Source organism: Colossoma macropomum, unplaced genomic scaffold (assembly GCF_904425465.1).
Source record: "Colossoma macropomum unplaced genomic scaffold, Colossoma_macropomum, whole genome shotgun sequence".
NCBI classification, from domain to species: domain Eukaryota; kingdom Metazoa; phylum Chordata; class Actinopteri; order Characiformes; family Serrasalmidae; genus Colossoma; species Colossoma macropomum.
Window position 1 is genome coordinate 7,982,754 of NW_023494808.1, and position 24,324 is coordinate 8,007,077.

General features: G+C 40.1%; 2 protein-coding genes across 2 annotated transcripts; both read right to left on the minus strand.

Annotated features, from left to right (window-relative positions):
- Positions 1-584: 584 nt before the first annotated feature.
- Positions 585-4,128, minus strand: LOC118797829 (CMRF35-like molecule 6). The gene is made up of 4 exons (XM_036557102.1): positions 3,884-4,128; positions 2,792-3,103; positions 2,490-2,678; positions 585-877 (listed from the first exon to the last, which is right to left on the minus strand). The coding sequence occupies exons 1-4, from the start codon at positions 3,930-3,932 to the stop codon at positions 738-740; spliced, it is 690 nt and encodes a 229-aa protein (XP_036412995.1). The 5' UTR covers positions 3,933-4,128; the 3' UTR covers positions 585-737.
- An 8,263-nt stretch (positions 4,129-12,391) lies between these two features.
- LOC118797831 (CMRF35-like molecule 6) lies at positions 12,392-15,695 on the minus strand. Its single transcript, XM_036557105.1, has 4 exons — positions 15,664-15,695; positions 14,572-14,883; positions 14,270-14,458; positions 12,392-12,655 (listed from the first exon to the last, which is right to left on the minus strand). The coding sequence occupies exons 1-4, from the start codon at positions 15,686-15,688 to the stop codon at positions 12,516-12,518; spliced, it is 666 nt and encodes a 221-aa protein (XP_036412998.1). The 5' UTR covers positions 15,689-15,695; the 3' UTR covers positions 12,392-12,515.
- Positions 15,696-24,324: the final 8,629 nt, after the last annotated feature.

Genomic DNA, 24,324 nt, shown 5'->3' on the forward strand with positions numbered 1-24,324 from the left:
AGATGAGCAGAGGTCATAGCTACATGGCTGCTGGAGTTCTTGCAGGCCTGCGCAAAGTGTTCACTCAGTGTTACAATGGAGCAGCCATTATGGAATCTGGTTTGAATGGGGTGTAAGCGAAAGTGAAGGAAACCATTAGTCAGGCCCTCTTTGTTCACTGCTATGTCCACATTCTAAATCTCATCATCGCACAGGGAGCCTCCAAGATAAGAGAGCACAAGGTCTTCTTTTCGCATCTTTCTGGCTTGGCTTTTTTTTTTCAGCTGATTAGCAAAGCACACCAAACTGCTGGATGGTAGTTGCACATGTAGGCTTCCATGAGTAGCTCCTACTCACTGGTATTTCAATTCTCGATTGGTGTGCACAGCGGGAGCAATTTCCCGAGATGTTCAGGAAATTCAGATAGGTAAATAAAAATAAATAAATATTTACTTACTTATTCATTTACTGACCACTTTGCACAAGCCTGCACACGAAACGAGAATTGAATTACCAGTGAGTAGGAGCTACTCATGGAAGCCTACATGTGCAACTATCATCCAGCATGTAAAGAATGGATGACAGCATTGATATTAAAGAAAAAATTAAAAGTAAATATTCTCAAAGTTTATTGAAGGATGTTGTTTCTGTACAATAAAAGTCATGTAACTCTCCTAGGTGTTTGAACACATCATAGACCACCACATGGAGTTTGATGATGACACTGTCCATTGCGCTGATGGATTCATCACCCTCCTTCACAGCTTCCATTTCTGTTTTTGGTTGAAAACCTTCCACGGCATCTTCTCATATTCAGATGGTGTCTTTGGTATTCTCCAGAACAAAAGCCTCGATATCCAGTTTTCCCTGGCCAGAGTGGATGGGCTACACAGGACAACTGAATGGGAGAAAGAGAAGTTTGACAGCATCTATGAAGAAGCCCTGACTTTGGTTGGCCCTCTGTGTGGCCGTGGGGCTCAAAGAGACATTTCCGCACAGTACAAGGAGCTCTACAGCAGCGTAATTCACAGCCTCCTACCTCAGTTTGCCAACCACTTTAGGGACCACAAAAAGCTTGCATTCCTGGCCCTTCGGGACCCATAACAGTTCAGGCATCACAGTTACCATTTTTCCAATGCTGTATTTTCAAATTTGATGGAGAGCTACGGTGCATATTTCAATCAGCCTCTAACCTACACAGAACTCTAACTTTGTGGGTAAAAGCCCAGCCGATTCATCACTTTCTTCTTTAAAAAGAACTGAAAGAAAGCATGACACAAGTGTTCACTCTCACATGCCTCATGCTGGCAATCACTGTGTCCACTGCTTCTGTAGGGAGGTCATTCTCTGTGTTGAAGCACATAAAACCTTCTTGAGGAACACAACTGGGCAGGCCCAACTGTCAGACTTGGCCTTAATTTCCATTGAGAAGGAATTGTTGATGAATTTAAAAGCAAAATATCAGTTGCATGACCCCACCATCAACCACTTCATCCAAAAGGACATTTTGGAAGACATGGGTCCTGTTAGATCTGGCATAAAGCTAACAGCGCATTCCTCCATAAGAACATCATACCAGCAGTCAAACATGGTGGTGGTAGTGTGATGGTCTGGGGCTGCTTTTCTTCTGCAGGATCTGGACTACTTTTTATGATTGATGGAACCATGAATTCTGCTCTCTATCAGAAAGTATCTTAGATAAGTTAATAACCTAAAGCTTAAGAGCAGTTGGGTTATGCAGCAGAACCATGATCTGAAGGACACAAACAAGTCAATGTCTGAATGGCTCAAAAGAAACCAAACTAAGGTTTTGGAGTGGCTGATGGGATTTGAATCCCATTAAGATGCTGTGGCAGGACCTTAAACGGGCTGCTCATGCTTGAAAACTCTCTAATGTAGCCAAATTTAAAAATTGCCGCAAAGAAGAGTGGGAGAAAATTCCTCCGCAGTGATGTAAAAGACTCATCACTGGTTATCACAAACATTTGCAGTTGTTACTGCTAAGGATGGCAAAACCAGTTATTGGGATTAGGGAGGCAATTACTTTTTCACATTGGTGATATAGGTTTTGAATAAATCTTTATGATTACGTAAACAATTATTTAGTAGTTACATATTCATAAGTTAATGGTACCACTTGAATTATTAACCCTTTAGCAGTGTCTAAAATTATTTTCATTGTAAGAAATGAATTAAAAAAAGAATAATATTAAACATTTTCTTATTTGCATAAAAATTCCTAATAATTAGCAATTAATTATGTATATTTTGTTTTAAATGATTACATAGTTATTTAGTATAGTGCTACTTTTTGATGCATAAAGCCTTTCCTTAATGATTAAATAATATTTATTTAGTGGTTAATGTTTATTATGAAGTTCTGACTTTATAACATATTTATAAAGACATGTCGTCTAACTAAATTGACTGCTATTATGAAGTGTTGCAAATGATTTTCATATGAATGCATTTTTAGGTGAAGAAGAGTTAATAAGTAATGATGAAGATACCTCTGGTAGGTGATGAGACATTGTGCTGAGCTGGAAATGCTGGTTTAGGTGTGGAGGAGGAGGTGGTGGATGGTGAGGTGGTGGAGGGAGGGAAAGTGGATGAAGAGGAGGTGAAGAACTTAGATCTCACTGTTCTTACAGCAGCAGCTGTTGGAGTAGCTTTGGGTGGGTATGTGTGGGGGGAGGGAGCTGCATATGAGAGATGTAAATAAACAAATGTTATTTCCAATTATATGATTAATATTCACAAAAACACACTAATGAAGTCATGCGTGAAGTGTAGTTTAATAAAGGCTCATTACCATCTGTAACTGTGAGTAGCACCTTGTGATGTGTGTCCTTCAGATATCTGTCCACTCCACACCAGTAAGTTCCAGTGTCTGATTTTTGGAGGTCAGTGATGACCACAGTGAAGACTCCATTCCCTGAATCCTCCAGTCTGTATCTTCCAGTAGGTGACTGACCAGATTTAATCAAAATGTGCTGATCTTCATTACATGGATCTCTGCAGAAATACTTTGTGTTGTTGTCAGCAAACAGGTGAGAACACTGGATCTCCACTGATCCTCCAACATGTCCTGACACTCTGATATCTGACGCCTCAACAGTCACTTCTGTCACAAATACACACACAGAAAAACGTATGTGCAATTAAAGTAATCTAAAAGAAAACACAGGTTCATCCAACAAAGGCCATTAAGGTTTAAGGCCCAGTCATACAGCTCTCTCCTCACACGTTTGACGATTCAGAGGAAATGACAAAAGCGTTAGAGGCGGAGTTTGTAGAACTGTAAACTTTGTAGAACTGCTTTGGCTGCAGAGTCAGTGTGGTTTAGAGTGCTATTAGTGCTGCCACCCTGTACACGACTTTTGTTTCCTGTTTAAACATGTTCACTTTATGAATACGGTTACTATGTAAAATATGTGGATGGCTGGACACGGACAAACAGACTTTATCCATCTTCGAGGGGACATTTAGGTGCTTCAGTAGCTAAATAACATGGAACATCCTATAAATTATAGATAAACATATAAACATTATATAAACAGATTAAATACACTTAATTACACAGTATTTACACATGCATACAATGTAGGGACACCTGTGCATGAACAAGACGAAGTGCAGAAGAGAAAAACTGCTGAAATCTTTGTTGTTTGTCTGAGCACATTGAGGCTGATTGTACACGGGCTTGTCAAGCTTGTTTTCTTGTTAGCAGGGTCAGCTGCACTTTATCATTCTGCTATTAACTGCATCACCATACAGTCTCTCAGGGTTCAGATATGAGCTCTACAGTCTCTCTCAGCATTACCATGAAGATATAAGAGATGTAAACTACTTTTCTCTTAGATATACATTCTGTATATATTCTTGTTTGCAGGTCAGGACTTACCAGAGAGAAGAATCCAGATGACCATACAAAAGCACCTCATTCTGACCATTCTGGATAGATGTATTCTCTTTCAGTAGTTTCAGAAGCTTTTTGTGATCTTTCTGTGTCTTTGCTTGTTTCTGTATTGTGGCATCTTAAGGAGGAACTGACAGCTGAACAGCAGCCTCGCCTTGACCACAAATTAGTGGTTTAGACCAGGAAACAAGTTTCACTCTCTTTCTCAGTCTCTCTGTTTGTACTGTATATCTTGTATTAGGCCACAAGGCTTTTAATTAGATTTTACATCGTGCCTTTAAATTTCATTACAAGATCATTTTTTGCTTCACAGTATGTTTGTGAGCTTCTTCATTGTGAGAATATCAATGATAAGAAAAATGTGTACAGCCACCATGAAAATTTGTGTTAATTTTATTCTTATATATCTTTGATGAAGTTTCTCCCACATTCAATACAGATATTTGTGCTCTGTGTAGTGCCTAGACCCCCCCCAATACACACACACACCCCTGCCAAAAGGGGGGGGCGGAGCCCATGGCGTGTCCACATTGCTCAAGCGCTCCAGCCCAGCTCCCCAGTTCTTCCTGTGTTGAAGCATAAAACAGCCCCAAACATGGCAGCTCCCAATGCTGCTCTTCAAAATAAGAGTCCTCCAGCATAACAACCTCCTGAATTACCCCAAACACATTTCCTGAACACACTACAGTACTATTTGTTTGTCGATGGCAAAAGACTACAACTAGTTTGCAAGCAGCCAAATACAAATCTCATATCCACACTGATAAAAGACGGAACAACTTGTAGGGAAAATGTTTTTATTAATTGTTTCTTGTTTGTGGCTGATCATCTAAGTGTTACTTTCTGTTTCTAGAAATCAAGCATTCAGTGTGGCTCATACCTGAGACCATCTGAGGGTCAGCCCATCAGATCAAATATAAACTGCACCAGATGAATTTCAAGCTAAAAGACACCAGTGAATGTAAGAATACATTGAGCCAGATTTAAGAGGCACTACATAAACTGACGCTCTGTGCTGGTGGGCACGGCTTATTTAGCAGCTTACACATGCAAAAGAACAAAGGTGCAAAATTGTAAATAACATATTTTACATATAATTATGTATAATTAACATACAATTAACATGTGAGCAACACAATACAACCATGTTTGACTCGTGTTAACATGTTTTTGAATGAAAGCCCTTTTCCCAAAGGTAGTGCACCACATATGAACGCACATTAGTGTAGTATGTACTAGTATAGAAATGTATTGTTTGGAAAGCAGGCATTTTCTCAAATGAAATGCATGTATGTCAAAGGAGGCTGGAGATCCATAACTAAAATCATCATAACTTGCTAAATATTTGACCGATTTTCAAGTGGTTTGGTTTGTTACAAATGCCAGACATGTACCTTTTGTATATGGCAACAGCAGCATTTCTATGATATAATATTTAAGATTAACCCACCTTACGTATTTAGTTCTATAGTATAAACCTTTTTATTACTGTGTGTAAAATGGCTGCTGTGATGTAATTTTGGAAAAAAAATGAAGATTTAATTCATAAAAAAGACAAAATTACAACAAACACTGTGTTAAAATATTCAGTAAGCTTCAAAATCTAACAAGCCTGTCATCACAACTGTGAAAAGGTGGACCAGTGGAGACACTGAAAAGCTACAGGGCTGCTTTGAATCCACAAACTGGACTGTTTCTGAAGAAGCATCAGACAGTATAGGTGAATACACAGATACTGTGATGTCATACATCAGTTTCTGAGAGGACAGCTGCATTTCAACTGCAGCGCAAGGGAAATATAGCAGAGACAAACTTTAGTTTTCAGCTAAACTCAGACAGGTTTGGAGGAAAAGGAGGCAACAGTCAGGAGTGAGGACTGAATTCTCTACAAAGATGCCAAATACAAGCGGGACAAAGGGATTAAAGCAGCAAAGAAGAAGTGCTCTAAAAAGCCCCATTGCTGCTACCTCGGTCTGGAAAGGCCTCCAAGAATTCAACAACTACAAGGCAAAAAAATGTACCCTTCTCAAGAATGACCACCAGGTTGCTGATGACCTGAATGAGTTGCACTGCAGATTTGAAGGCACAAAAGACAATCTTCATTGTTTGCCATTCCCCCCACCCTACTTCCCCACCCCGGCTCTCTCACATCTGCCCCTAGCTCATCTCAAAATCAACAAACAGGACTTTACCAGGCTTTTCAGGAGACAGAAGAGCCGGACGGACTCTCACCCCAAAGCTCTGCTGTGACCAACTAGCAATAATTTTCACCAACATCTTCAACAAATCACCTGAACTTTGTTCTGATTCTACATGCTTCAAAACATCTGCCATCATTCCAGTCCCCAGGAAATGACTACAGGCCAGTAGCCCTGACCTCTGTAGTCATGAAGGTCTTTGAATGCCTGGTCCTAGCCCACCTGAAGGCCATTTCAAACCTTCTGCTGGATCTTCTACCATTCATGGACAAAGCTAACAGGTGCATTGACAACATGGTTAACTTGGCACTTTTTACTACAACATCTCGACAGTCTTGGAACCTACATTCTTTCTACACCATAGTGCCAGAGCTGCCCCAGCTGTCTTTGGCAGATCCCATCTGATGGTGGATCACAGACTTCCTGACAAGTAGGAGACAGCAGGTGAGGCTAGGAAAACACACATCAGACCCCTGGACCCTTAGTGCTGGAGTACCACAAGGTTGTGTGCTCTGATCCCTTCTCTGTTAAGTCTAGTGACTATGCCTCTATGGAACCAGCTGTGAAGATCCTGCAGTTTGCACATGACACCACTGTGAGTAGAAGATTCTGGGCTATCAAAACAAGCATAACCAGACACAGTTACAGCTTTTTCCTCAGAGCTGTGGCACCTATTCACCACTGTGGACACCTCGCACTTTAAACTACAACTAAACAGTCAAACCTCCTTGCTGTGTTACAGTAACTCATCTACAACAAAATGACTATTTGCACAACTGTACAGACAGTCTATTTGTAAATATTCATATCATTCTGTAAAATTCTGAATACAGTAGCTTTTATAGTATATGTATACTCAGACCTGTTTATGTATAGATATTTTATCTGCATATGTACATATTCACACATCTCTTTATCTCCTCTGTGGCTCTTTGTCATACATTATTTTTTTTTATTCTTTGTTCTACTACTGTATTTTTATTGTAATTTCACTCCGACCATTTAGAGCTGGCATTTATGAGACAGAGAAACATTTTCCCCATCCTAAGTCTGATGTAATCTACATGCACCCTTCTCTTTGGCTCATGTAAAGTTTAGAGAAATTTGAAAGTTGTTGAAACAGATCTTCAGTGCTGGGGATGGAGTATTGCTGGATGCTATATTGACAGTGAGCTTCTAGTCCACACAAATCCTTACATAGTTATTGAGTTTAATGACAGGGACAATAGGAGCAGCCCACTCTGAATACAGGTTCAATGATTTTCTCTTCTACTAACCTCCTGCTCTACCAAGGGCTTCACTGCTTATGGGACTGGTCTCACTGTATAGATAGGTTGTGCTTCCTTGTCTACTAGGATGTTGGGTTCAGTGCTGTTTTTGCCCCAGTCCTCCTTTGAATACTTCAGCATACCTTTCTAAAACCTCATCTACCTTTAGCTTGGACTTCACCAGCACCTTGTTGTTTGGTTGAGTCTCCAATGAAAGCTCTTCAAGCCACCCTCTACCAAGTTAGTTTGACCCACGACCAGTGTCTGTTAAATGGGTCTCTACTGTCACTTGTGTCACACTCAGCACCCCTAATTTCTCTCCTTTATATGTTTTCAGCTGCAGGGAGGAGTGTTCCAACTCTGGAACTATGCCTTTTTACCACATCTTGGAGTAATGCTCTTTGCTAATGACTGATACTGTGAGCTCTGTTCCATCGACTGTTGCATGCCCTTCAGATATCCGAGTTGTAGCTACTGAATCCTCAGGAAGGTGTTGATTTAATTGCCTAGCTTATTTATAAGGCTTTCTTGAATGTTAAATCCACTTCTGCTTACAGCTGCCTTTGTATCCTGTCATTACTCACACTGCGGGATCGCCAACCTCTGTTTCAGAGCCTCGCCATAGTTGCAGTGTCATGCCAATTCTTTTAGAATTCTGCTAAATAGTCTGCCTTGCTTTCTCTAGTTCTGCACACTCTGGAATTGAACCTAAATCTCTGCATAATTTCATGAGGCTTAGGGTTAAAATGAGCTTTGAGTAAGTCCACCAGCTCTTTGTACATTTTATCACTTGGCTTTTGCAGGTACAACAAGCTTCTCGTTAGACAGTATGTAGTAGCCCCCATACCACACAATAGAATGGTCTTCTTTTATCAGTCTTATCACCATCTGCAACATCATTAGCCAGACAAAAATAGTCCCACATTTTGCAGTATTTCTCCCTTGATTGGGAATTGCTATCAAAAAGAATCACATTTTCATTTCCAGGCAGTTGCAGGTAAATCTGTGCAAACCTTTATCGTGCAGTCCTTTGTGTTGGCCAGCTCACCCTGCTGCTTTTTGCTAGGGCTCTGCATACCAAAGCTTTCACACAGCCCATCAGGTTGCAGCCCATTGCATCATGAGGGAAGCTATAAATGAGGTAGAGAGGATTTATTTAACACTGATTTTCTTTAATTCTGCAGATGTGTGGTAAGATGAGAGGACTTCTCCCCTACTCTCAGAGGGTTATTATGCTGAGAGCATTCTAGCACCTCCTGCTGGACACAAAGTTGTTTGTAATAAACAATATTATACTTGTTGCATTCACTCTGGTTCACATATATTAATGCAGCTCAGCAGCAGGTTTAATATTTAAAGCTGTACAATGTAAGTTTTGAGGATTTCATGGAACATCTAGTGTGAATATGTAATTGTGCAAAATTACTATTTCAGGCTTTACAGGGTCACTCCTTGAAGTTTTAACAAAAAAAATAAAAAATAAATAAATAATAGTGCAGCTCTAAACAATGGAAAACTGAAAAAACTGAATTGAAGTGAAATTGCAGTGAAGATGATGGTCTTTTTGTATGCCAGAAAGTACTTTTGGTGCCTAGTTGTACAGTGAAGCTGTTGGTACTGCATGGCCTGATGTATTACTACATTTGTGTTAGTATAACATTACAGTAGCCATACAATAAGATGTTTAGATACAATAAGATACAGTACAAACTACCTTAACTGTAAAAGGTTTTCTAGAATCCAGTGTAGAATGCTGTATAAAATGTAAAACTCAGTACACCACAGTAGAATTACAGTTTTATGGCACACCAAAAACTCACCATTTCTAAAATAAAACAGGAGTTCTTATTGTAAACAACCCAACAGCGACTATTTCCAGGAATTCAAATTTAAATCCTTTTTTTTTTTTAATAAATAATAATAGTAATAATAATCTAAATACGTAATAGAGGTAACTGATGCTCTTAATGTTTAATTTTTATTCCTCTTCTATTGCACATCTTGACTGTGGTGAAAGATAAATAATTAGCTGTCTAAGCTGTAGATCACATGTGTGAGTAGTCGTTCCTCCACAGTGTACAGCAGGTCGTCCAAAGCTTGGTTGTTGGGAGTCTCTGAGGTGAAGCTAGCAGAGCAGTTGCTGACAGTAAAACAGACGTGTGAGTGTAGATCTTCTTCTTCTACACCAGCAGTGGAGGACATCGCTGAATTTAGATCACTTTGAAGCTGTTGAGGAAAGTAAATGAATGATATATGGATTCAGTAAAATATAATACATTGAGGTTTGTCAAGATAACGCTGGTTCTAAACTCATTAATTGTGACTTTACACCATATCTGATACTTCTTGGTGAGTATGGTTGGTTAAGAATGGATCTAGGACAGGGTTAATCATATTATGGTGTCTTTTTAATCTACTTTGCCTAACACTGTTATGGGTAGCTGATCTATAAGATAAATGAGTCACACTTTGAGGTCCACCCCCATCCTGTCGCCGGCCTGCTGATCTCCGGATCTGCTCACTGGTCTTGGTATAGAATATTTAAATATAACAATTTCACCTTCATGACTGAACATTGTGTACTTACTTTTGAGTGCCTTTGTGATCCTCTAACAGTGTAGATGACAGCAGCAATGCTGAATACAATCATCATAGTGACAAGTCCAGCAGCAACATACAAAGGAGTCCCTAAAAAGACCCCCCCCCCACCACAGAATTACACTGAGAGTATTCTCTAGTATTTTGCATTGACCCTCCCAGTACTGATGTCTTTGGGCTGAAAGAAAGTGAAGACAATGGTGGTCCAGCTATAAATTTACAGAGGGCCAAGCAATAGTAATTCAATGAGAAACCAATTTCAAATGACAGTTCCACCCACCGTGGGGAAGCTAGCAAAAAAAAGCTAGCTAGTTTGTTGATTCATGATGGAAGCCAAGAGTAGCATTACCGGTAGTGAGGAGGACATCGCTGTGAATTTATTCTCCATGCCATTTCATAGATTAACTTTTAATGAAAAGTTGGAGTTAGTCTGTAAAGGATGACGTACACCAGAGCTTCATGCGTGGTGCAAAGCAATTACACATGATACCCCTGGATGACAGGATTGACCAAGGAGCAAAAGCTTTACTGCTGGAGTTGCTTGCTGCTTGGTGCGGAGAGTGGGTCTTGGGCCAAAGATGGATTTTGTAATTTAAGAAGTTTATCCAAGCCAGCGCATTGCCATCAGAACGCTTCGGGTAATCTAAAAGCTACTATTCACCCTAAAAAATTTGGGGGCACCAGAGCTCCAGTTGGATGAACAACAACGCTTGGATGTCATCACTCATAATCAAAAGGTAAACCGGGGTATTTTGAAAGGCCTTATTAACTGCGTGGTCTTGGGCAAGCGGGAGATGCTGTTCCGAGATCACAATAAAGGAGCAGGCGCATCAAACAAGGAGAATTACCTGAAGTTGCAGGACTTAACATCAGAATATGACCACGACCTGAGCACTCACCTTGCCACATCAAAAGTCTTCAGTGGCCATTATTAAAAAATTCAGAACAACCTGATCAGCACTATTGCTAGCGTCACAGATAGCATGAAGGAAGAGGTGAGAAAGGCACCTTTCATGGCTGTCATGTTGAATGAAACAACAGATATTAGCAACGTTGCCCAGATGTCATAAGTGCTTCATCATGTGACTGAGGAGGTAAAATAATTCTTGGTAACACTTTCTATAAATGTCACCTTTGTAAGCATCTATAAACACATTAATAACATGTTATAATGTATTCATAAGGCATTATAAACATGGTTATAAATATTTATAAAAAAGAATTACACTGAATTACACTTTATAGCCATGTTTATTATGCATTATGAATTGTTAATATAATGCATTATAAATAGTGTTAATAACATGTTATAATGTCAGTGCCAAAGAAGTCAGTCCCAGCTTGGAGAGTGTAAAGTAAAGACAAATACCAAGCTAACGGTGGTGAACATTACCTTTCCCACATTGGGTAAAACACTGATGGCAGCACTAATTTAAACTCTGACATTTGAAGCCTGTAATGTGCTTTACTGTGAATGTTTTAGTGTTTCAGTAAATCCTTCAGTAAATACTTTAACTTGAAGCCTCACTCTGAACACTGGAGGAGGCTTTAGTACAGTCCGCTTCACTTTACTTAGAGCAGACAAATAAAATTTATGAGCTCTTATAATTTGTTATGATCAGTACTTATAATGCATTATGCATTATTAAACATGGCTATAATGTATAATGTATTTTTATAAATACTTATAGCTATGTTCATAATGTCTTATGCATGCATTATAACATGTTATGAATGTGTTTATAGATGCTTACAAAGGTGACATTCATAGAAAGTGTTACTGAGTTCTTTTTCAAGTTTGATGATGTGACAGAAGACAGATGAGCAGAGGTCATAGCTACATGGCTGCTGGAGTTCTTGCAGGCCTGCGCAAAGTGTTCACTCAGTGTTACAATGGAGCAGCCATTATAGAATCTGGTTTGAATGGGGTGTAAGCGAAAGTGAAGGAGACCATTAGTCAGGCCCTCTTTGTTCACTGCTATGTCCACATTCTAAATCTCATCATCGCACAGGGAGCCTCCAAGATAAGAGAGCACAAGGTCTTCTTTTCGCATCTTTCTGGCTTGGCTTTTTTTTTTCAGCTGATTAGCAAAGCACACCAAACTGCTGGATGGTAGTTGCACATGTAGGCTTCCATGAGTAGCTCCTACTCACTGGTATTTCAATTCTCGATTGGTGTGCACAGCGGGAGCAATTTCCCGAGATGTTCAGGAAATTCAGATAGGTAAATAAAAATAAATAAGTATTTACTTACTTATTCATTTACTGACCACTTTGCACAAGCCTGCACACGAAACGAGAATTGAATTACCAGTGAGTAGGAGCTACTCATGGAAGCCTATATGTGCAACTATCATCCAGCATGTAAAGAATGGATGACAGCATTGATATTAAAGAAAAATAAAAGTAAATATTCTCAAAGTTTATTGAAGGATGTTGTTTCTGTACAATAAAAGTCATGTAACTCTCCTAGGTGTTTGAACACATCATAGACCACCACATGGAGTTTGATGATGACACTGTCCATTGCGCTGTTGGATTCATCACCCTCCTTCACAGCTTCGATTTCTGTTTTTGGTTGAAAACCTTCCACGGCATCTTCTCATATTCAGATGGTGTCTTTGCTATTCTCCAGAACAAAAGCCTCGATATCCAGTTTTCCCTGGCCAGAGTGGATGGGCTACACAGGACAACTGAATGGGAGAAAGAGAAGTTTGACAGCATCTATGAAGAAGCCCTGACTTTGGTTGGCCCTCTGTGTGGCCGTGGGGCTCAAAAAGACATTTCCGCACAGTACAAGGAGCTCTACAGCAGCGTAATTCACAGCCTCCTACCTCAGTTTGCCAACCACTTTAGGGACCACAAAAAGCTCGCATTCCTGGCCCTTCGGGACCCATAACAGTTCAGGCATCACAGTTACCATTTTTCCAATGCTTTATTTTCAAATTTGATGGAGAGCTACGGTGCTTATTTCAATCAGCCTCTAACCTACACAGAACTCTAACTTTGTGGGTAAAAGCCCAGCCGATTCATCACTTTCTTCTTTAAAAAGAACTGAAAGAAACCATGACACAAGTGTTCACTCTCACATGCCTCATGCTGGCAATCACTGTGTCCACTGCTTCTGTAGGGAGGTCATTCTCTGTGCTGAAGCACATAAAAGCCTTCTTGAGGAACACAACTGGGCAGGCCCAACTGTCAGACTTGGCCTTAATTTCCATTGAGAAGGAATTGTTGATGAATTTAAAAGCAAAATATCAGTTGCATGACCCCGCCATCAACCACTTCATCCAAAAGGACATTTTGGAAGACATTGGTCCTGTTAGATCTGGCATAAAGCTAACACTGCATCCTGCCATAAGAACATCATACCAGCAGTCAAACATGGTGGTGGTAGTGTGATGGTCTGGGGCTGCTTTTCTTCTGCAGGATCTGGACTACTTGTTATGATTGATGGAACCATGAATTCTGCTCTCTATCAGAAAGTATCTTAGATAAGTTAATAACCTAAAGCTTAAGAGCAGTTGGGTTATGCAGCAGAACAATGATCTGAAGGACACAAACAAGTCAATGTCTGAATGGCTCAAAAGAAACCAAACTAAGGTTTTGGAGTGGCTGATGGGATTTGAATCCCATTATGATGCTGTGGCAGGACCTTAAACGGGCAGCTCATGCTTGAAAACTCTCTAATGTAGCCAAATTTAAAAATTGCCGCAAAGAAGAGTGGGAGAAAATTCCTCCGCAGTGATGTAAAAGACTCATCACTGGTTATCACAAACATTTGCAGTTGTTACTGCTAAGGATGGCAAAACCAGTTATTGGGATTAGGGAGGCAATTACTTTTTCACATTGGTGATATAGGTTTTGAATAAATCTTTATGATTACGTTAACAATTATTTAGTAGTTACATATTCATAAGTTAATGGTACCACTTGAATTATTAACCCTTTTGCGGTGTCTAAAATTATTTTCATTGTAAGAAATGAATTAAAAAAAAGAATAATATTAAACATTTTCTTATTTGCATAAAAATTCCTAATAATTAGCAATTAATTATGTATATTTTGTTTTAAATGATTACATAGTTATTTAGTATAGTGCTACTTTTTGATGCATAAAGCCTTTCCTTAATGATTAAATAATCTTTATTTAGTGGTTAATGTTTATTATGAAGTTCTGACTTTATAACATATTTATAAAGACATGTCGTCTAACTAAATTGACTGCTATTATGAAGAGTTGCAAATGATTTTCATATGAATGCATTTTTAGGTGAAGAAGAGTTAATAAGTAATGATGAAGATACCTCTGGTAGGTGATGAGACATTGTGCTGAGCTGGAAATGCTGGTTTAGGTGTGGAGGAGGAGGTGGTGGATGGTGAGGTGGTGGAGGGAGGGAAAGTGGATGAAGAGGAGGTGAAGAACTTAGATCTCACTGTTCTTACAGCAGCAGCTGTTGGAGTAGCTTTGGGTGGGTATGTGTGGGGGGAGGGAGCTGCATATGAGAGATGTAAATAAACAAATGTTATTTCCAATTATATGATTAATATTCACAAAAACACACTAATGAAGTCATGCGTGAAGTGTAGTTTAATAAAGGCTCATTACCATCTGTAACTGTGAGTAGCACCTTGTGATGTGTGTCCTTCAGATATCTGTCCACTCCACACCAGTAAGTTCCAGTGTCTGATTTTTGGAGGTCAGTGATGACCACAGTGAAGACTCCATTCCCTGAATCCTCCAGTCTGTATCTTCCAGTAGGTGACTGACCAGATTTAATCAAAATGTGCTGATCTTCATTACATGGATCTCTGCAGAAATACTTTGTGTTGTTGTCAGCAAACAGGTGAGAACACGGGATCTCCACTGATCCTCCAACATGTCCTGACACTCTGATACCTGACGCCTCAACAGTCACTTCTGTCACAAATACACACACAGAAAAACGTATGTGCAATTAAAGTAATCTAAAAGAAAACACAGGTTCATCCAACAAAGGCCATTAAGGTTTAAGGCCCAGTCATACAGCTCTCTCCTCACACGTTTGACGATTCAGAGGAAATGACAAAAGCGTTAGAGGCGGAGTTTGTAGAACTGTAAACTTTGTAGAACTGCTTTGGCTGCAGAGTCAGTGTGGTTTAGAGTGCTATTAGTGCTGCCACCCTGTACACGACTTTTGTTTCCTGTTTAAACATGTTCACTTTATGAATACGGTTACTATGTAAAATATGTGGATGGCTGGACACGGACAAACAGACTTTATCCATCTTCGAGGGGACATTTAGGTGCTTCAGTAGCTAAATAACATGGAACATCCTATAAATTATAGATAAACATATAAACATTATATAAACAGATTAAATACACTTAATTACACAGTATTTACACATGCATACAATGTAGGGACACCTGTGCATGAACAAGACGAAGTGCAGAAGAGAAAAACTGCTGAAATCTTTGTTGTTTGTCTGAGCACATTGAGGCTGATTGTACACGGGCTTGTCAAGCTTGTTTTCTTGTTAGCAGGGTCAGCTGCACTTTATCATTCTGCTATTAACTGCATCACCATACAGTCTCTCAGGGTTCAGATATGAGCTCTACAGTCTCTCTCAGCATTACCATGAAGATATAAGAGATGTAAACTACTTTTCTCTTAGATATACATTCTGTATATATTCTTGTTTGCAGGTCAGGACTTACCAGAGAGAAGAATCCAGATGACCATACAAAAGCACCTCATTTCTGACCATTCTGGATAGATGTATTCTCTTTCAGTAGTTTCAGAAGCTTTTTGTGATCTTTCTGTGTCTTTGCTTGTTTCTGTATTGTGGCATCTTAAGGAGGAACTGACAGCTGAACAGCAGCCTCGCCTTGACCACAAATTTGTGGTTTAGACCAGGAAACAAGTTTCTCTCTCTTTCTCAGTCTCTCTGCCTGTACTGTATATCTTGTATTAGGCCACAAGGCTTTTAATTAGATTTTACATCGTACCTTTAAATTTCATTACAAGATCATTTTTTGCTTCACAGTATGTTTGTGAGCTTCTTCATTGTGAGAATATCAATGATAAGAAAAATGTGTACAGCCACCATGAAAATTTGTGTTAATTTTATTCTTATATATCTTTGATGAAGTTTCTCCCACATTCAATACAGATATTTGTGCTCTGTGTAGTGCCTAGACCCCCCCCAATACACACACACACCCCTGCCAAAAGGGGGGAGAGCCCATGGCGTGTCCACATTGCTCAAGCGCTCCAGCCCAGCTCCCCAGTTCTTCCTGTGTTGAAGCATAAAACAGCCCCAAACATGGCAGCTCCCAATGCTGCTCTTCAAAATAAGAGTCCTCCAGCATAACAACCTCCTGAATTACCCCAAACACATTTCCTGAACACACTACAGTACTATTTGTTTGTCGATGGCAAAAGACTACAACTAGTTTGCAAGCAGCCAAATACAAACCTCATATCCACACTGATAAAAGACGGAACAACTTGTAGGGAAAATGTTTTTATTAATTGTCTTGTTTGTGGCTGATCATCTAAGTGTTACTTTCTGTTTCTAGAAATCAAGCATTCAGTGTGGCTCATACCTGAGACCATCTGAGGGTCAGCCCATCAGATCAAATATAAACTGCACCAGATGAATTTCAAGCTAAAAGACACCAGTGAATGTAAGAATACATTGAGCCAGATTTAAGAGGCACTACATAAACTGACGCTCTGTGCTGGTGGGCACGGCTTATTTAGCAGCTTACACATGCAAAAGAACAAAGGTGCAAAATTGTAAATAACATATTTTACATATAATTATGTATAATTAACATACAATTAACATGTGAGCAACACAATACAACCATGTTTGACTCGTGTTAACATGTTTTTCAATGAAAGCCCTTTTCCCAAAGGTAGTGCACCACATATGAACGCACATTAGTGTACTATGTACTAGTATAGAAATGTATTGTTTGGAAAGCAGGCATTTTCTCAAATGAAATGCATGTATGTCAAAGGAGGCTGGAGATCCATAACTAAAATCATCATAACTTGCTAAATATTTGACCGATTTTCAAGTGGTTTGGTTTGTTACAAATGCCAGACATGTACCTTTTGTATATGGCAACAGTAGCATTTCTATAATATAATATTTAAGATTAACCCACCTTACGTATTTAGTTCTATAGTATAAACCTTTTTATTACTGTGTGTAAAATGGCTGCTGTGATGTAATTTTGGAAAAAAATGAAGATTTAATTCATAAAAAAGACAAAATTACAACAAACACTGTGTTAAAATATTCAGTAAGCTTCAAAATCTAACAAGCCTGTCATCACAACTGTGAAAAGGTGGACCAGTGGAGACACTGAAAAGCTACAGGGCTGCTTTGAATCCACAAACTGGACTGTTTCTGAAGAAGCATCAGACAGTATTGGTGAATACACAGATACTGTGATGTCATACATCAGTTTCTGAGAGGACAGCTGCATTTCAACTGCAGCGCAAGGGAAATATAGCAGAGACAAACTTTAGTTTTCAGCTAAACTCAGACAGGTTTGGAGGAAAAGGAGGCAACAGTCAGGAGTGAGGACTGAATTCTCTACAAAAATGCCAAATACAAGCGGGACAAAGGGATTAAAGCAGCAAAGAAGAAATGCTCTAAAAAGCCCCATTGCTGCTACCTCGGTCTGGAAAGGCCTCCAAGAATTCAACAACTACAAGGCAAAAAAATGTACCCTTCTCAAGAATAACCACCAGGTTGCTGATGACCTGAATGAGTTGCACTGCAGATTTGAAGGCACAAAAGACAATCTTCATTGTTTGCCATTCCCCCCACCCTACTTCCCCACCCCAGCTCTCTCACATCTGCCCCTAGCTCATCTCAAAATCAACAAACAGGACTTTACCAGGCTTTTCAGGAGACAGAAGAGCCGGACGGACTCTCACCCCAAAGCTCTGCTGTGACCAACTAGCAATAATTTTCACCAACATCTTCAACAAATCACCTGAACTTTGTTCTGATTCTACATGCTTCAAAACATCTGCCATCATTCCAGTCCCCAGGAAATGACTACAGGCCAGTAGCCCTGACCTCTGTAGTCATGAAGGTCTTTGAATGCCTGGTCCTAGCCCACCTGAAGGCCATTTCAAACCTTCTGCTGGATCTTCTACCATTCATGGACAAAGCTAACAGGTGCATTGACAACATGGTCAACTTGGCCCTGCACTTTTTACTACAACATCTCGACAGTCTTGGAACCTACATTCTTTCTACACCATAGTGCCAGCTGTCTTTGGCAGATCCCATCTGATGGTGCATCACAGACTTCCTGACAAATAGGCGACAGCAGGTGAGGCTAGGAAAACACACATCAGACCCCTGGACCCTTAGTGCTGGAGTACCACAAGGTTGTGTGCTCTGATCCCTTCTCTGTTAAGTCTAGTGACTATGCCTCTATGGAACCAGCTGTGAAGATCCTGCAGTTTGCACATGACACCACTGTGGTGGGCCCCACAGTCAATGGTGATGACTCTGCCTACAGAAAGGAAGTCGAGCAGCTGATCTCCTAGTGCAGCAGCAGCCTGAAGCTCAGCAAACAAAACACTGTACAGTTGGTGGTGGACTTCAGGTGCAACCCTCCCTCTCTACCCCCCATTAACATCAATGACTTTGCAGGTTCCACTGAAGCTCCTGAGCACCACCATGTTCAGGGACCTGAAGTGGAAGAGAAACACATTCTCCATAGCCAAGAGAGCATAGCAGAGAATATTCCTCCTGAGACAATTGCTGCAGGGCCTGTTGAACAAGTTCTACACATGATCATCGATTCCATTCTCACATCATCCATAACCATCTAGTTTGTTTACTCCACCTCACAATAATGTGCCAAACTCCAGTGCATAATCGGGACAGCGGAGTGGATCGTTGGATGTAGTCTGCCAACACTTCAGTACATTTACAACAGCAGAGTGATAAGGAGTACTGGTAAAAGATAACCTGTCTCATCATGGACATCACCTTTTTCAGACACTCCCCTTTAGTAGAAGATTCTGGGCTATCAAAACAAGCATAACCAGACACAGTTACAGCTTTTTCCTCAGAGCTGTGGCACCTATTCACCACTGTGGACACCTCGCACTTTAAACTACAACTAAACAGTCAAACCTCCTTGCTGTGTTACAGTAACTCATCTACAACAAAATGACTATTTGCACAACTGTACAGACAGTCTATTTGTAAATATTCATATCATTCTGTAAAATTCTGAATACAGTAGCTTTTATAGTATATGTCTACTCAGACCTGTTTATGTATAGATATTTTATCTGTATATGTACATATTCACACATCTCTTTATCTCCTCTGTGGCTCTTTATTATACATTATTTTTTATTCTTTGTTCTACTACTGTATTTTTATTGTAATTTCACTCCGACCATTTAGAGCCGGCATTTATGAGACAGAGAAACATTTTCCCCATCCTAAGTCTGATGTAATCTACATGCACCCTTCTCTTTGGCTTATCCAGCCACTCTCACAGATGTAATGGAGCCACTGGGGGAAGGTTTTTATCTCTTGACAGCCTCAACATGACTTCACAGAGGTTTCAATCTCTGCATCCAGGTTAGGCCACCAGACATAACGTCTTGATAATCCCATCATTCAAGTAATTCCTGGGTGACGTTGTTGTAGCTGTTTCATTACAGCTGCCCTCTAGGATTGTGGAATAACTACTCTGGCTCCCCATAACATGCATCCACCCATTATGCTTAATTTGTCAAAGCTAAAAGCAGCATTGTCTACTTTCCTCAGCCACCCTCTAAGAACATACTCTCTTACTCTAATAAGAACTGCATCTCGATCAGTCCATTTTCTCACCTGCTCAGCTGACACAAGGGGAACATCACTCTCTGCCAGAAGAAGCACTCTCTCTGTGTTCTCCTCTGATAGTTGTTTCCCTTTTTCATCAAGGGCAGTCAAGGCATCAGCATTACTATGCTCTTATCCAACTTAGGAGGAAGTCAGTGATAGTAATTTAAGAGCCCAAGGTAAGCCTTTAATTCTGTAACACTGCACAGAACAGGTGCTTCCTTGATGAATGTGCTTGTGCTTCTTTTGAACCTCAGTTCACTGCTCTCTAGTTTCTGCAGTTCCTCTTCCAGATTCTGTAGATGCTCTTCTTTGGTTGGACTGCTGACCAGGATATTATGCTGGTACACTGTAACATTTGAAATCCCTTTCATGGTTCTCTGAAAAATAGCTGGGCTAGAGGAAACCCAAAGTAGTCTGGAGTGTGTGTACAATCCTTGGTGTGTGTTGATGGTGACATGTTTCCTTGAACTTTCATCAAACACCATCCATTGATAGGCATGGCTCATGTAAAGTTTAGAGAAATGCTCTCCTTCAGCTAAGTTGTCGAAACAGATCTTCAGTGCTGGGGATGGAGCATTGCTGGACGCTATATTGACAGTGAGCTTATAGTCCACACAAATCCTTACATAGTTATTGAGTTTAATGACAGGGACAATAGGAGCAGCCCACTCTGAATACAGGTTCAATGATTTTCTCTTCTACTAACCTCCTGCTCTACCAAGGGCTTCACTGCTTATGGGACTGGTCTCACTGTATAGATAGGTTGTGCTTCCTTGTCTACTAGGATGTTGGGTTCAGTGCTGTTTTTGCCCCAGTCCTCCTTTGAATACTTCAGCATACCTTTCTAAAACCTCATCTACCTTTAGCTTGGACTTCACCAGCACCTTGTTGTTTGGTTAAGTCTCCAATGAAAGCTCTTTAAGCCACCCTCTACCAAGTTAGTTTGACCCACGACCAGTGTCTGTTAAATGGGTCTCTACTGTCACTTGTGTCACACTCAGCACCCCTAATTTCTCTCCTTTATATGTTTTCAGCTGCAGGGAGGAGTGTTCCAACTCTGGAACTATGCCTTTTTACCACATCTTGGAGTAATGCTCTTTGCTAATGACTGAAACTATGAGCTCTGTTCCATCGACTGTTGCATGCCCTTCAGATATCCGAGTTGTAGCTACTGAATCCTCAGGAAGGTGTTGATTTCATTGCCTAGCTTATTTATAAGGCTTTCTTGAATGTTAAATCCACTTCTGCTTACAGCTGCCTTTGTATCCTGTCATTACTCACACTGCACAATCGCCAACATCTGTTTCAGAGCCTCGCCATAGTTCTCTGCATAATTTCATGAGGCTTAGGGTTAAAATGAGCTTTGAGTAAGTCCACCAGCTCTTTGTACATTTTGTCACTTGGCTTTTATGGGTACAACAAGCTTCTCATTAGACAGTATGTAGTAGCACCCATACCACACAATAGAATGGTCTTCTTTTATCAGTCTTATCACCATCTGCAACATCATTAGCCAGACAAAAATAGTCCCACATTTTGCAGTATTTCTCCCTTGATTGGGAATTACTATCAAAAAGAATCACATTTTCATTTCCAGGCAGTTGCAGGTAAATCTGTGCAAACCTTTATCGTGCAGTCCTTTGTGTTGGCCAGCTCACCCTGCTGCTTTTTGCTAGGGCTCTGCATACCAAAGCTTTCACACAGCCCATCAGGTTGCAGCCCATTGTATCATGAGGGAAGCTACAAATGAGGTAGAGAGGATTTATTTAACACTGATTTCCTTTAATTCTGCAGATGTGTGGTAAGATGAGAGGACTTCTCCCCTACTCTCAGAGGGTTATTATGCTGAGAGCATTCTAGCACCTCCTGCTGGACACAAAGTTGTTTGTAATAAACAATATTATACTTGTTGCATTCACTCTGGTTCACATATATTAATGCAGCTCAGCAGCAAGTTTAACATTTAAAGCTGTACAATGTAAGTTTTGAGGATTTCATGGAACATCTAGTGTGAATATGTAATTGTGCAAAATTACTATTTCAGGCTTTACAGGGTCACTTCTTGCAGTTTTAACATAATAGTGCAGCTCTAAACAATGGAAAACTAAAAAAAAACTGAATTGAAATGAAATTGCAGTGAAGATGATGGTCTTTTTCTATGCCAGAAAGTACTTTTGGTGCCTAGTTGTACAGTGAAGCTGTTAGTACTGCACGGCCTGATGTATTACTACATTTGTGTTAGTATAACATTACAGTAGCCATATAATAAGATGTTTAGATACAATAAGATACAGTACAAACTACCGTAACTGTAAAAGGTTTTCTAGAATCCAGTGTAGAATGCTGTATAAAATGTAAAACTCAGTACACCACAATAGAAATTACAGCTTTTTTATGGCACACCAAAAACTCACCATTTCTAAAATAAAACAGGAGTTCTTGTTGCAAACAATACAACAGCGACTATTTCCAGGAATTCAAATTTAAATCCTAATAAATAATAATAGTAATAATAATCTAAATACGTAATAGAGGTAACTGATGTTCTTAATGTTTAATTTTTATTCCTCTTCTAGTGCACATCTTGACTGTGGTGAAAGATAAATAATTAGCTGTCTAAGCTGTAGATCACATGTGTGAGTAGTCGTTGCTCTTCAGAGTACAGCAGGTCGTCCAAAGCTTTGTTGTTGGGAGTCTCTGAGGTGAAGCTAGCAGAACAGTTGCTGACAGTAAAACAGATGTGTGAGTGTAGATCTTCTTCTTCTAGACCAGCAGTGGAGGACATTGCTGAGATTAGATCACTTTGAAGCTGTTGAGGAAAGTAAATGAAAGATGTATGGATTCAGTAACATATACTACATTGAGGTTTGTCAAGATAACGCTGGTTCTAAATTTATTGTGACATTAAACCATATTTGATACTTCTTGGTGAGTATGGTTGGTTAAGAATGGATCTAGGACAGGGTTAATCATATTATGGTGTCTTTTTAATCTACTTTGCCTAACACTGTTATGGGTAGCTGATCTATAAGATAAATGAGTCACACTTTGAGGTCCACCCCCATCCTGTCGCCGGCCTACTGATCTCCGGATCTGCTCACTGGTCTTGGTATAGAATATTTTAATATAACAATTTCACTTTCATGACTGAACATTGTGTACTTACTTTTGAGTGCCTTTGTGATCCTCTAACAGTGTAGATTACAGCAGCAATGCTGAATACAATCATCATAGTGACAAGTCCAGCAGCAACATACAAAGGAGTCCCTAAAAAGACCCCCCCCCCACCACAAAACAGAATTACACTGAAAGTATTCTCTAGTATTTTGCATTGACCCTCCCAGTACTGATGTCTTGGGGCAGAAAGAAAGTGAAGATAATGGTGGTCCAGCTATAAATTTACAGAGGGCCAAGCAATAGTAATTCAATGAGAAACCAATTTCAAATGACAGTTCCACCCACCGTGGGGAAGCTAGCAAAAAAAAGCTAGCTAGTTTGTTGATTCATGATGGAAGCCAAGAGTAGCATTACCGGGAGTGAGGAGGACATCGCTGTGAATTTATTCTCCATGCCATTTCATAGATTAACTTTTAATGAAAAGTTGGAGTTTGTCTGTAAAGGATGACGTACACCAGAGCTTCATGCGTGGTGCAAAGCAATTACACGTGATACCCCTGGATGACAGGATTGACCAAGGAGCAAAAGCTTTACTGCTGGAGTTGCTTGCTGCTTGGTGCGGAGAGTGGGTCTTGGGCCAAAGATGGATTTCGTAATTTAAGAAGTTTATCCAAGCCAGCGCATTGCCATCAGAACGCTTCGGGTAATCTAAAAGCTACTATTCACCCTAAAAAAATTGGGGGCAACAGAGCTCCAGTTGGATGAACAACAACGCTTGGATGTCATCACTCATAATCGAAAGGTAAACCGGGGTATTTTGAAAGGCCTTATTAACTGCGTGGTCTTGGGCAAGCGGGAGATGCTTTTCCGAGATCACAATGAAGGAGCAGGCGCATCAAACAAGGAGAATTACCTGAAGTTGCAGGACTTAACATCAGAATATGACCACGACCTGAGCACTCACCTTGCCACATCAAAAGTCTTCAGTGGCCATTATTAAAAAAGTCAGAACAACCTGATCAGCACTATTGCTAGCATCACAGATAGCATGAAGGAAGAGGTGAGAAAGGCACCTTTCATGGCTGTCATGTTGAAAGAGACAACAAACATTAGCAACGTTGCCCAGATGTCATAAGTGCTTCGTTATGTGACTGAGGAGGTAAAAGAATTCTTTTTCAATTTGGATGACGTGACAGAAGACAGATGAGCAGAGGTCATAGCTACATGGCTGCTGGAGTTCTTGCAGGCCTGCGCAAAGTGTTCACTCAGTGTTACAATGGAGCAGCCATTATGGAATCTGGTTTGAATGGGGTGTAAGCGAAAGTGAAGGAAACCATTAGTCAGGCCCTCTTTGTTCACTGCTATGTCCACATTC